Source organism: Mus caroli, chromosome 3 (genome assembly GCF_900094665.2).
Source record: "Mus caroli chromosome 3, CAROLI_EIJ_v1.1, whole genome shotgun sequence".
Taxonomy (NCBI): domain Eukaryota; kingdom Metazoa; phylum Chordata; class Mammalia; order Rodentia; family Muridae; genus Mus; species Mus caroli.
Window position 1 is genome coordinate 81,796,278 of NC_034572.1, and position 13,183 is coordinate 81,809,460.

Consider the following 13,183-nt stretch of genomic DNA (forward strand, 5'->3'; position numbering starts at 1 on the left):
AAAAAAAAAAAAAAAGAAAACAGTTGTCACAATGCTGGCTTTATTTTCCCTTGATTTCCTTTGTAATACTGGATAGAGATTGAACCGAGGTTCTCGCTCATTTAACTGCTGAAGTGTCTGCCTGCCCTCCTCGGATCCATTTAGAGCCTGCATTGGCTAGAAGGATTCCTTATGGAGTCCATCCAGAGGTCAGCATGAATGTCCTCCTTTGTTTCCTGCCTTTCCAGGTGATTGTGTGTACCTGATGAGGGACAGTCGGCGCACGCCTGATGGCCACCCAGTCCGTCAGTCCTACAGACTCTTATCGCACATTAACCGAGATAAACTTGACATCTTTAGAATCGAGAAGCTCTGGAAGAATGAAAAGTAAGTGCTGGTTCCTCTCCTCCCTCCAGCAGAGGCACTGAGGTAGAGTTGCTGGTAGACTTAATAAGCTTGCCTGTCTCATTATCCCTTTTTTCCTTTTTTTTAAAGAGAAGAACGGTTTGCCTTTGGTCACCATTATTTCCGCCCGCATGAGACTCATCACTCTCCATCCCGTCGGTTCTATCACAACGAGCTGTTCCGGGTGCCCCTCTATGAGATCATTCCCTTGGAGGCTGTAGTTGGGACCTGCTGTGTGTTGGACCTTTATACCTACTGTAAAGGTAAATAAATGATGGAGGCTTGTTAGGAGGTCACTTTGCCACTGGAGAGACGGCTCAACATTTAAGAGCACTGATCTTGCAGAGGACCCAAGTTCAATTCCCAGCACCCACATGGCAGCTCAGAACCATTTATAACTCCAGTTGTAGGGAATCCAAACCTTACTGCTGGCTTCGCCTGGGTACCAGGCATATACATGGTACACTTACATATATGTAGACAAAACATCGTAGACATTAAAAAAGATAAATCTAAAAGTACTGAAAAGGATTCTCTTAATACTGACACTAGCTGTGAAACATCAGAGAGAACCACTCTTCTTTTGGATTTTCAAGATAGAATTTCTCTCTGTAGCCCTGGCTATTCTGGAACTCTTTATAGACCAGACTGGTCTTAACTCTGCCTCAGCCTCCCAAATGCTAGGATTAAAGGGTGTGCCACCATCCTTGCCCCCTCTTGAGTTTTTTGTGGTTGTTTTTAATAAACCACGGTATATTTACTTATTTATTCATTTTGAAACATGATCTTACTATGCTAACCTGGCCTGGAATTGTCTATGTAGACTAGACTGACCTTGAACTCCAGAGTCAGATCTAGCTACCGCTGACTCTGTAATACTGAGATTAAGGTTTCTGTGCACCACCATAGACAACTAATAAAGGCATTTTAGTGTGTAAACACAAGGCTCAGCGTCCCTTTTACCGTACTTATGTAGTCACAGCATCACTGCCACCTTTTCTCTTCATGTAAGCTTAGGGGCTTGAACTCAGGTCAGCAGGCCAACACTCAGGCCCAGAATTTTAAAATCCAAGTCCATCTCATGTCACTACCTAAATACTTGACCAAGCCTAACCAAGCCTAAGTTTCCTTAATTTGAAACCAGGTTTTTCTGAGTTTTACAAAGATCAAATAATCTACAGAAGCTCTAATTTATAGCTAGCTTGATGTGTGTTTGTTGCCATGGTTAGCCAGAGTTTAGCTATCTGTATCTTTATTTCAGTATCATAGCAAAAACTTTTTTACAATAATAAATATTCTGTTCCATACTGACAAACTGCTTACACCTCTCCAATTTAAAAGGAAGTCTCCACTTTGTCGTGTGCTGCCTCGTCCTTAGGATGCTCTGTGTCATGCCATCCCCATGAACCATTCTGTCCCTCAGGGTTTGCTCAAAAACCCCTGCCACATTCAATCTAGTTTCTGGGCTCTTTACAGCCTGTTACTGTTTTGCACAGCTATGCTCCAACTCCTTTGGGTAGCAATACTTTAAACTCTACTGTCTTTACAACCACAGAATGCTAATCACTACAGTGTCTCCTCCTAATGGCTCTGTCATTTCTCTCTTAGATAGATCTTATCCACTGGGCTGATTTTGGAAACAAAGGAAAATCCAATTACTTATCCTTGTTTCAGATCTTCCTTTTCTTTTTTTTTTTTTTTTTTTTTTTTTTTTTTTGAGACAGGGCTTCTCTATGTAGACCAGGCCTCTTTGACCTTGAACTCAAAGATCTTCCTGCCTCCTAAAATTAAAGATATGCACCACCACTCTTGGGCCTGGATCTATTCTATCTTTAATAATGTGGCTAAGTGTAGGTATTTGTGTGTGAATACTGGTGTGTTTGGGAGCCAGACTTACAGACAACTATGAGTCCTCTCCCCTGGGTGCTGGGAACCAAACTCTGGTCCTCTGTAAGAGCAGCAGTGCTCTTAGCAGCTGAGCCACTTCTCATTTCTGAGCCTGGGAAGTCAGTTTCTGTAACAGTGTTTGAATTTACAGGGAGACCCAAAGGAATAAAGGAACAAGATGTGTATATCTGTGATTATCGGCTTGACAAGTCGGCACACCTTTTTTACAAGATTCATCGGAATCGCTATCCGGTCTGCACCAAACCCTATGCCTTTGATCATTTCCCCAAGAAGCTCACTCCCAAAAGAGACTTCTCAGTAAGTTACCTTTGCTCTTCTTCTGAGGCAGGGCGCCACCACTTGGTTCAGCTGATCGTGAATTCTAAGTTCACTTGCTGAATGCCCCTCAGTGCTGGAATTACTTGCATAATGCTTGAGGCCTTGCTATCTTTTCCTTTTTAAAAAAAAAATAGTATGTATAGTGTGTGTACGTGTGTATAAGCTCAAGTAAGAAAGCCAGAGGAGACTGGCTTGCCTGTTCTGCTCTCCACCATTAAGCCCTTGAGACAGGGTCTCTCACTATACCTGATGCTGATAGCCAGCAAACTCCAGTAACCATACACCCATCACTGGGCCATACCCTGCTTTGTTATGTGAGTCCTGGTGATTTGAACCCTGATCCTCTGGCTTGTATGATGAATATTTTATCTGCGGAGTACTCTCCTGGTACTCTACACCTACCTGTCCGCATATTCATAATTGTAAGAAGCAGTGCACTTGGAATACAGAGGCAGGTAGATCTCTATGAGCTGAAGTCCAGCCTGGTCTACATAGCGAGTTCTAGACCAGTTAGACACAGTGAGCCCTTGTCTCAGTAAGCGTTGTGAAGAATAGTCCCTGTAAAAGTAATCTCTCTATGCTTCTGAAACAAGGACTTACTCTAGTGCAGGCTGGCCTCACAGCCGCCATGGAACCTACGCTTACCTGGAACTCCACGCAATCTTAACTTGTAAAAACTCTTTGATGTTTTATTTTTCTTACGTCTAAATCAAAAATACAAGACATGGCTGGGTGTGAAGACAGACACCATTAATCCCAGTCTTCCTGCAGATGCAGAAGCAGGTGATTTTGAAGCCAGCATGGCCTGTATGGCAAGCTAGGCCAGCTAGGAAGGGGCTACTTAGTGCCTTGAACAGACCATGCATAAGACATGGGAGTAGACAAATGGCTCAGTGGATAAAGGCAGTTGCCTCAGAGCATGAAGACCTGAGTTTGATCCCAAAGCCCACATAGTAAGAGAGAACCCTTCACACCTTAGCTGTGCTGCTTGTACACCCGAATATAATGTGATGGATGGATGCATGCATGAATGAATGAATGAATTTAAATGTAAGATAAGATCATTAAATGAATCTGAAAAGTAGCTTCTTGGTAGACTACTTGCTCATGTTTACATTTCTCGTTCTCGCCTCCTCCCTGGGTATTTTTTTTCTAGTTGCTGAGAATACAGACCAATGACTTTCATTCATTGCTATATAGGATTTTGGTCATTTTCATTTCTTTGTTGTAATGAAACCCTAACTGACAGGCTCCTCATCCTTTTTTGTTCTTCTAAAGTGAGAGTGTTTTAGTCAGCTCTCTCTTGCTATGGCAGACTTCCTGAGATAATCTGCTTAAAACATTATTTTGGCTTACAGAGGTTCTATCCTGTAACTGCTATGAGCCTATAACAGCATAAAACATTTTGGTAGGGGCATGAGACAGAAAAAGTGATTTGATTCCTGGTGGTAAAAAAGGGAAAAGAGGGGGCTGGCGAGATGGCTCAGTGGGTAAGAACACTGACTACTCTTCTGAAGGTCCTGAGTTCAAATCCTAGCAACCACATGGTGGCTCACAACCATCTGTAATGGAATCTGACTCCCTCTTCTAGTGCGTCTGAAGACAGCTACTTATGTATAATAATAAATAAATCTTTGGACCGGAGTGAGCAGGGACTGAGCGGGGCCAACTAGAGCAAGCAGGGCCAACTAGAACGAGCAGAGGTCCTAAAAACTCAATACCCAACAACCACATGAAGGCTCAAACCATCTGTACAGCTATAGTGTACTCATATACATAAAATAAATAAATAAATTTAAAAAGAAAAAGAAAAAAAGCAAAGCAAAAAAGGAAGATGTCAGCATCCCTAGATAGATAGATAGATAGATAGATAGATAGATAGATAGATAGATAGATAGATAGATAGGCAGGCCGCCCAAATTGCCTTCCTTACACTAGTGACCCCAGATCAGATCCAACATTAATGTGTCTACCTCCCTCTTTCCCCACCCCTTGTTTTTCTGCAGCCTCATTATGTCCCAGACAACTACAAGAGGAATGGAGGACGGTGAGTCTTAGAAGAATATAAGGGTTTTAAGGGGTTAGCCAGGAGATAATATAGAACAAGAAAGCCAGTAGCTCCTCATTGTCTTTACTACTGGCATTGGCTATTCTGTGTAGGGTAGCCCAGTGTAATGCTATCACGAAAGTGGGAGAGATGCAGTACCATTACAAATCCTTAGGGAGAATAGGGGGATGCAAAGATAAGAGAAAGAGAAGGTGAGCAACAGAACTGCAGATGGACTCAGAATATATCTTTATGAACTGAACTTTCTCCATAAAATGATGATGCATCTGTTAAAAGAGATACAGTCAGCTGGGCAGTGGTGGCGCACGCCTTTAACCCCAGCACTTGGGAGGCAGAGGCAGGCGGATTTCTGAGTTTGAGGACAGCCAGGGCTATACACAGAAACCATGCCTTGAAAAAAAAGAGAGAGTGAGAGACAGTATTGCACTGTTCACATTTACAGTCTTTGCTTGTTTTGTAAATGAAAAGGATGTTCCTCATGAAGGCTTTTTCTATTGTCTCTCAGTTAAGAGCATAAATAGCCACTGCTGGGACTGTAGGAATGACTCAGTGGTTAAGAGCCTTTACTGTTCTTATAGAGGACATGAATTCTGTTCCCTGTACCCATCCATGTCCATTTGTACATGGCCACCTGTAAATCTCACTCCAGGGGATCCAACACCTCCTGCCCTCCGTGGGCACCTACACTCACATACATACACACGTGCATGCATACATGCACACATTCACACAGGCGTGCTTGCACACATTGACACAGGTGTGAAAAGTGATGTAAGCACAGTAGACTTCTATTCAGAGGTTACTGTAGTCGGACTGCAGGTATCACAGGCTGTGTGTCCATTGTGTTCCTAAAGCAATCAAAGGGAACTAAGCAGCTTTACCAGGCCAGGGGTGTTCATGGAATTTTATCTCATTTTTGCTTCAGATTTCTGAGACCAAGAAGAAAGGTTTAATTTCAAAAATGGAAATTAAATTAACTTCTAAGTGGTAGAATACTAGCATGCACAAATGAACATAAAAAGAAAAGATTAAATCTCAGAGAAAAGTTTGCAAAGATAGGAGAAAGATTTGGGTTCTAGTGTTAACATTCAGATTTTGTAACTCAAGCCAGATTCCAGGCTCTCAGGCCATCCTTAGGCTCCTTGGTGTCATTTTCCCACCCTCCAAGTGCCTTGTTTGGCCTTGCCCTGAATTCACGCATCCTTTTGGCAGATCATCCTGGAAGTCTGAACGCTCAAAGCCACCCCTAAAAGACCTAGGACAAGAAGATGATGCTTTGCCCTTGATTGAAGAGGTGCTGGCTAGTCAGGAGCAAGCAGCCAGGGAAGTGCCCAGCCCTGAGGAGCCAGACCAGGAAAGAGCCACTGGGGACATCGGGGACACTGAAAAGAAACCAGAGGAGAGCAGTCAAGAAGCCCAGTTAGCCAGCACACCTGAGGAGCGAAGGCACAGCCAGAGGGAACGGCTCAACCAGATCCTGCTCAACCTCCTTGAGAAAATACCTGGGAAAAATGGTAAGACTCGGGCTCATAATTAGGCTAGAAAATAAATGAGAGGTAAATAAAAAAGAAGTAAAAAAGCAACTCTGTGTGTGTATCTATGTGTGTGTGTCTATGTGTGTGTCTATGTGTGTGTGTCTATGTGTGTGTGTCTATGTGTGTGTGTCTGTGTGTGTGTGTCTGTGTGTGTGTGTGTGTCTATGTGTGTGTGTGTCTGTGTGTATGTGTGTCTATGTGTGTGTCTGAGCATGTGTGCTGTACTGGAAAATAAACCTAGTACCTTAGATGTAATAGAGAATACATTATACCTCTGAGTTGTTTTTGGGTTTTTTTTTAACTTTATTATTATTATATATAAGTAGACTATAGCTGTCTTCAGAGACATCAGAAGAGGGCGTCAGATCTCACTACGGATGGTTGTGAGCCACCATGTGGTTGCTGGGATTTGAACTCCGGACCTTCGGAAGAGCAGTCGGTGCTCTTAACCGCTGAGCCAAGACCCAAACCACTTAGTTTTGTCCAGATTTAGAACAAAGTCTAATTATTATGCCAACATGGAACATGTTCTAAGAAAATGGTTTCATTCTTTCATAAACTTGGCTCAGTCATGTCTTTGGAGTGATGCTAAGATCAGATGGTGTCTTTCAAACCCTAGAGAACCATTTTTCTTTTCTTTTTGAGAGCCAGGGCACACTTCAAAACAAGACCTTAGGACTCAGAGCAGACCTAATGCTCTAGAGCATGAATCCTGAGTTCTCTAGAGTGCACACCCAGAGTGTGGGCGGAAGAGTGACATCTGATGTGCTGTCTTGGTTCTGATTTCAGCCATTGACGTGACCTACCTGCTGGAGGAAGGGTCCGGCAGGAAACTGCGAAGGCGCACTTTGTTTATACCAGAAAATAGCTTTCGGAAGTGACTCTCAAAAGGATGAGAACCTCGAGCGAGCACCTGGGATCCAACGGCACCATCAAGTCCGGCCTCTTGCTCTCTGGACATGGACAGGGGCAGAAAAGTTCTGTTCAGGCAAGGGGAGTGAGGTCACGTTTCTGACATGGTACTTTCTAAAAACTCGGAGCTGGTGGGAAGGGAAAGGAAGTAGGCTTGTCTGAGCCGGTTGGGTTTACTTCTCCTTCTGGCTTCTCCTAAGGGTTAACAGAGAGGAGGGAAGCTATTGGTACTTTACAGCACTTGATACTCCTCACAGCTTGGGGTTTTCTGGGTTGCCCTCTGATCCTGCAGGCACTAAGGAGCCGCTTCCTATGCCCAGGTGTAAATTCAAAATCCAAAGGGAAGGGTCCCGATCCCAGCCCTGCCCCACTTATCTCTTAGCTCTAAGAGCTACGTCAGAGACCTAGACAGACACAGTAGCTGAGGCCTCTCTTAAGTTCCTTTAACAGGAAAGTTCTTTCTTCCTTCTTGCCCAACCAGGTCAAAGTACTAGGCCATGAATCAGCTGCTCGGAGCACTGAGAACTGCTGCCACTCTCCTACCTCTGTTCCCAGGGTAGAGTCAGTAGAATCAGGGAGGCGGAGAGGCCCCCATGGGGTCCCAAGGGCAGTATTGGTAATTATTTTTGGTTTACCCTTCATAACCTGCCGAACATACTTTTTCCTCCTGAGAAAGCCCAGTCCCCGCCAGCACACATGCTGCTTCTCTTCCTGTGTGTCTGCTGTGCAAAAGATTCACATCCAAGAAAGAAAAACGGTTTGTAAAACTGCATAAGCCCCTCTACACTTCTCCCCTAACAAAACTCACTACAGAACTGTTGAGCAGTGTTCACTCTCTGAGTGTTTGTTCTAAGTGTAGGTTACCGACTAAAACACTACTCTTATTTTCTTAACTGTATAGTTCCGGTGTCCGTCCCTCCCACGAGTCCCATTTCCCTTCCACCTTTCTGAATGTCTTCATCATCAGGAGGTATAGCCAGGGTCGCCTTCTCACCCAGTCTCTTGACCAGAAGTCACCAGACCATACTGTCTCTTTACACGTAAAAATTGAAAAAGCTTTGCTTTGTCTTCTCAGACATGCATATGCATACATTCTAGATGTTCTTATAAGAGAAAAGATGGTTTTTAAATGTGCCAAGTTATGTGTGTGTGTATAAATATATATATGTGTGTGTGTGTGTGTATATATATATATGTGTGTATGTGTATATATATGTGTGTGTGTGTGCGAGTGTGTGTATGTGGGGGTGGGTGCGCGCGTGTGCGTATGTGTGTGCTGTGAGGTTGGTAAGCAATACATTAGTAAACACATCTTCATTACTCTTTTCCGATACTGGACCAATGATGTCCTAACTGTACATTTCCTTCCCCTTATGATGACGACGCTCTGACTCATTTAGGTAGAGACATTTGACCACCTTCATTCCATTGGTTTTCTTTTTCTCCTTTCTGTGTTATTCTTAAGGGAAAAGAGAGAGAGAGAAAGAGGGGATGGCATAGATCCCCTTGAGCAGAGAAAAAGCAAAATATTTTATTAAAGAAAAAAAGAGAAATTAAGAAAATAGTTTGGAGTATTTTCTTACTGTAGAGAAGCATTGTACATTACCACGAGACCTGGGTATGAGATGCTCGCGCGTGGCGCTGGGGAGCGCATGGCCAAGCCCACTGGAGTGGTTTCTTTTGTTTCTCATTGCAGGGAGGGGGAGGGGGGAGGACTAAGGGCACTTTGGGGGTCTCCTTTTAGTCAAAAGCAAGAAAATGACAAGAAAGAGATTAAATTCAATGTTTTCCTTTAATAGTGTTAAACACTAAAATTTTAAAATAAGAAAGAAAAAACTTTGTAAAATGCAAGAACAGAAGCAAAAGACACTACGCTGTCATTTTTATCTTTCTTTTGTTGAAAGATTAAAAACTGAAATGTTTTTTAGACAATCAAATGTTAGGTAAGTGCAAAAAACTTGTTTTTCTTACTGGTGTAGAAATTAATGCCTTTTTTATTTTTCAGTTATTTTATAATAACAAAATAAAAACAACCCCCAGCTGCCAGGTGGGTTTTGGTGTTCGAAATGCGGGGCAAAGCACTACATCACTGCAAATAGATACAGAGTTAGTCTGCATGTCTGTAGGCTGTGTGATTGCGGAAAATATAAATGCTGCTAATATATTTCCTTTTTACAGAAAAGCATATCTAAATAGATGATTGTTTTGATGTTAATCTTTGTAAATTATGTATTACCAATTTTAACATTGGATGTAATTGCATAAAGGCTTGCATCTCAATCCTTGAAAGTCTAGCATTAAATGGAAACAACTTTTCCTAACTGTGGAGTCTTTGTGCCTCTTTCCTACCTGCAGTACCTTCCAGCACCATCTTCACCTCGTTTCTAAGGACAAGCTCTCTGAAACGCTCTCATCACTCTCCTAAGCCTAAGCCCCACATGAGCCATCTCTTCTATTCTAGAGTCTGTCTAGCTGGATTCAGCCTGTCCAGTAAGCACCACAGAGAGCACAGGACAGACATTCGACATTTGTTTGTCAGATATGCTATGCTTAGAGCCACCTTTTTAATTTGAGATAGTGTCTCAGTATATTGACCAGGTTGACCTAGAACTCAAAAATGTGCTGAGAGTGAAGGTGAGTGCCAGCATGCCGGCCTCCCTTTGTCTTTATTCAGGAAAGCTGAAGACCCAAACCAGAGCCCTGTGCACACCATACAAGTACTGAGCTACTTCCTAGCCCAGGGCCGCATTTGTTGTACTTTGTGTGTAGACAGTGTCTGCCGTAAGTAGCCCCTGTGTGCTATATTCTGATTTTCAGAGCAGTGCTCTCGAGTAAGGTGTGTAGACCCAGCACTGAAACAGTAACTCCACAGTAGCATAGTCAGGCAGCCCTCCTTTTAGTCTGAAGTTGTTATCTCCATTCTAAAGAAGCAGAAATGAAGGCTTGGGAAGGTTAAATAACCTGTAGTAAATATCTCAGTACCAGTGTTTAAGAGACTCCCAACTATTTGTGTGTTCGAGTAGTACATTAAAGGCGTGGTGGCACATGCCTTTAATCCCAGAACTTGGGAGGCAGAGGCAGGCAGATTTCTGAGTTCGAGGCCAGCCTAGTCTACAAAGTGAGTTCCAGGACAGCCAGGGCTACAATGAAACCCTGTCTCGAAAAACCAAAAATAAAAAAAATATATATAAATTTTAAAAAAACTGGTACATTTTTAGAAATGGCCAAAGTGAGCCAGGAAGGAACAAGAACAAAGAGCAGGAGAGACTCTGTGATTTTGTTTGGTTTTTTTTAAAGATTTATTTATTGGTTTTATATGAGTACACTGTAGCTGTCTTCAGACACACCAGAAGAGAACATCAGATCCTATTACAGATGGTTGTGAGCCACCATATGGTTTGCTGGGAATTGAACTCATGAGTTATGGAAGAGCAGTCAGTGCTCTTAACCACTGAGCCATCTCTCTTGCCCTTTTTTTGTTTGTTTGTTTTTGTTTTTACACTCCAGATTTTATCCTCCTCCTGATCCACCGTCTGACTGTTCCCCATCCCATGCCTCCTTCCTACACCCTGTCTCCACGAGGATGACCCCACCCTACCACCACCCACCCCACCAAACCTATCCACTCCTTGGGGCCTCCATTCTCTTTAGGGTTAGGTGCATCTTCTCTAACTGACACTAAACCCGGCAGTCCTCTGCTGTATATGTGTTGGGGGCCTCATATCAGCGGGTGTATGCTGCCTGGTTGGTGGTCCATTGTTTGAGAGATCTCAGGGGTCCAGATTAATTGAGACTGCTGGTCTTCCTACGGGGTCACCCTTCTCCTCAGCTTCAAAACTCTGGCCCTTTGAAGGATAAACACGTGAGGAGATAGCTCAGTGGAGAAAGCTTAGCTTGGATCCCTAAGCACCCACATGATCGATGTGGGGAAGGTTGATATCTCTAAAGTGAGTTAGAGACCTGGGATGGGGGAGACTCCTAGGAGTCTCTGGGGGTGACCCTAGCTAAGTCTCCTAGCTGCAGAGGAGTGATTACCTCCTATAGCCAGACAGGGCTTCCAGTGGGGAGAGGGGGACACCAATCCACCCACAAAACCTTTGACCCAAAAATTGTCCTGCCTACAAGATGTGCAAGGATGCCAGGCATGGTGGCGCACGCCTTTAATCCCAGCACTTGGGAGGCAGAGGCAGGTGGATTTCTGAGTTCGAGGCCAGCCTGGTCTACAAAGTGAGTTCCAGGACAGCCAGGGCTATACAGAGAAACCCTGTCTCGAAAAAGGAAGAAAAAAAAAAAAAAAAGATGTGCAGGGATAAAGATGGAGCAGAGACTCAGGGACTGGCCAACCAATGATTCCCCAACTTGAGACCCACATCATGGGATACAGCCTGCATTTGACACTTATTACTGATTCTGCTACACTTGCAGACAGGAGCCTCGCATATCTGTCCTCTGAGAGGCTCCATCCGGCAGCTGATAGAAGCAGGTGCAGACACCTACAGCCAAACATTAGGCAGGCTAAAGATCTTATCCCCTCAAAGCACATTTCTTATCACTAACTCAGAATGTCCAAAGATAAAATTCCGCAACCCCACTTCACTTCTAAGGCCTCGGTCTGTTTATCCCTGGCGTTCCTGTTGCGTGATTATAATTATAGTGTTCTGTTCTCTTTTGTTTTGTTTTTTAATACTACTCTATCTAGACAATCCTTTATAATGAATCCCTAGGACATTTGAGTTTAGCTTTTTTCCCCCAAAGGTTAGAAGGAAACTCAACTAACCTAACCAAAATGGATGCTAAGGTAGTTTGCTTGGTAGTGTTAGACGAAAAACTGTCAGTTCAACATCAACCCTTCCTTTAACTTCAAAATCTAGTTAAGCATGATTACAGGGCTAGGCCTCCATTGTACCTAGTCTTTATTCAGGCTCCATCAGGCCAGTGAAACAGCGCTCTAAAACCAAAGTAAGAGGGGCCAGCGAGCTGACTCGGTGGGTAAGGCACTTTCCATCAAAACTGGTGAACCACGTCCATCCCAAGGACCTCCAGTGGTAGGAGAAAACTCATTACCAAAAGTTGTCTCACCTCCATATGTAAGGCACACGTGTCCCTTCACATACAAAAATAAATAGAGAAAAAGGAAGTCCCAGGGGTTAGAGATGACTAAGTGGTTAGAAGGCCTCCTGTTCCTGCAAGGTTTATACATTTACTTCATGTATGTGGGTACACTGTTGCAGTCTTCAGAAACATCAAAAGAGGGTATCGGAACCCATTACAAATGGTTGTGAGCTACCATTGTTGCTGGGAATTTGGGGGGGGGTTGTTTGTTTGTTTTGGGGTTTTGGAGGGTTTGTTTTTTGTGTTTGTTTGTTTGTTTGTTTGTTTGTTTGTTTGTTTTGAGACAGGGTTTCTTTGTATAGCCCTGGCTGTCCTGGAACTCACTCTGTAGACCAGGCTGGCCTTGAACTCAGAAATCCACCTGCCTCTGCCTCCCAAATGCTGGGATTAAAGGTGTGCACCACCACCGCCCGCTGGGAATTGAACTCAGGACCTCTGGAAGAGCAGTCAGTGTTCTTAACCATTAAGCCACCTCTCCAGCCCTACATTACAATTCATAAGAGGAGCAAAGTTACAGTTATGAAGTAGCAATGAATAATTTTATAGCTGGGGGTCAGCACAGTGTGAACTGACTTACAGGGTCACAGCATTAGAACCACTGTGATAAAGTGATGGGGTGGAAACAAAGACTCCCACAGCGGTCCTCTGACCTCCACATGTTAGCCATGGCATGGATGTGCCCCTGCCCACATAAAAATTAAATATATTTAAAAAAACAAAAACCTGGGAGCTGGAGAGATGGCTCAGTGGTTAAGAGCACTGACTGCTCTTGCAGCTAACTGCTTTCAGAGGTCCTGAGTTCGTCCCCGCAACCACATGGTGGCTCAACCATCTATGATGGGTTCTATGCCCTGCTCTAACTTTCAGGTATACATGCAGTCAGAGCATTCATATAAGTAAGTAAATAAGCCGGGTGGTGGTGGCACACGCCTTTAATCCCAGCACT

General features: G+C 43.7%; 1 protein-coding gene across 8 annotated transcripts in view; it reads left to right on the plus strand.

The window, feature by feature from the left end:
* The window catches only part of Ash1l (ASH1 like histone lysine methyltransferase), a 130,898-nt gene extending 121,451 nt beyond the window's left edge, over nt 1-9,447 (plus strand). For all 8 annotated transcript variants that reach the window (XM_029475227.1, XM_029475230.1, XM_029475229.1 and 5 more), the window contains 6 exons: nt 228-366; nt 475-647; nt 2,423-2,589; nt 4,617-4,657; nt 5,891-6,192; nt 7,003-9,447. In XM_029475227.1, coding sequence (XP_029331087.1) covers nt 228-366; nt 475-647; nt 2,423-2,589; nt 4,617-4,657; nt 5,891-6,192; nt 7,003-7,094 — 914 coding nt within the window. In that variant the 3' untranslated portion in view covers nt 7,095-9,447. The remainder of the gene's footprint in view (nt 1-227; nt 367-474; nt 648-2,422; nt 2,590-4,616; nt 4,658-5,890; nt 6,193-7,002) is intronic.
* The last annotated feature ends 3,736 nt before the right edge of the window (nt 9,448-13,183 follow it).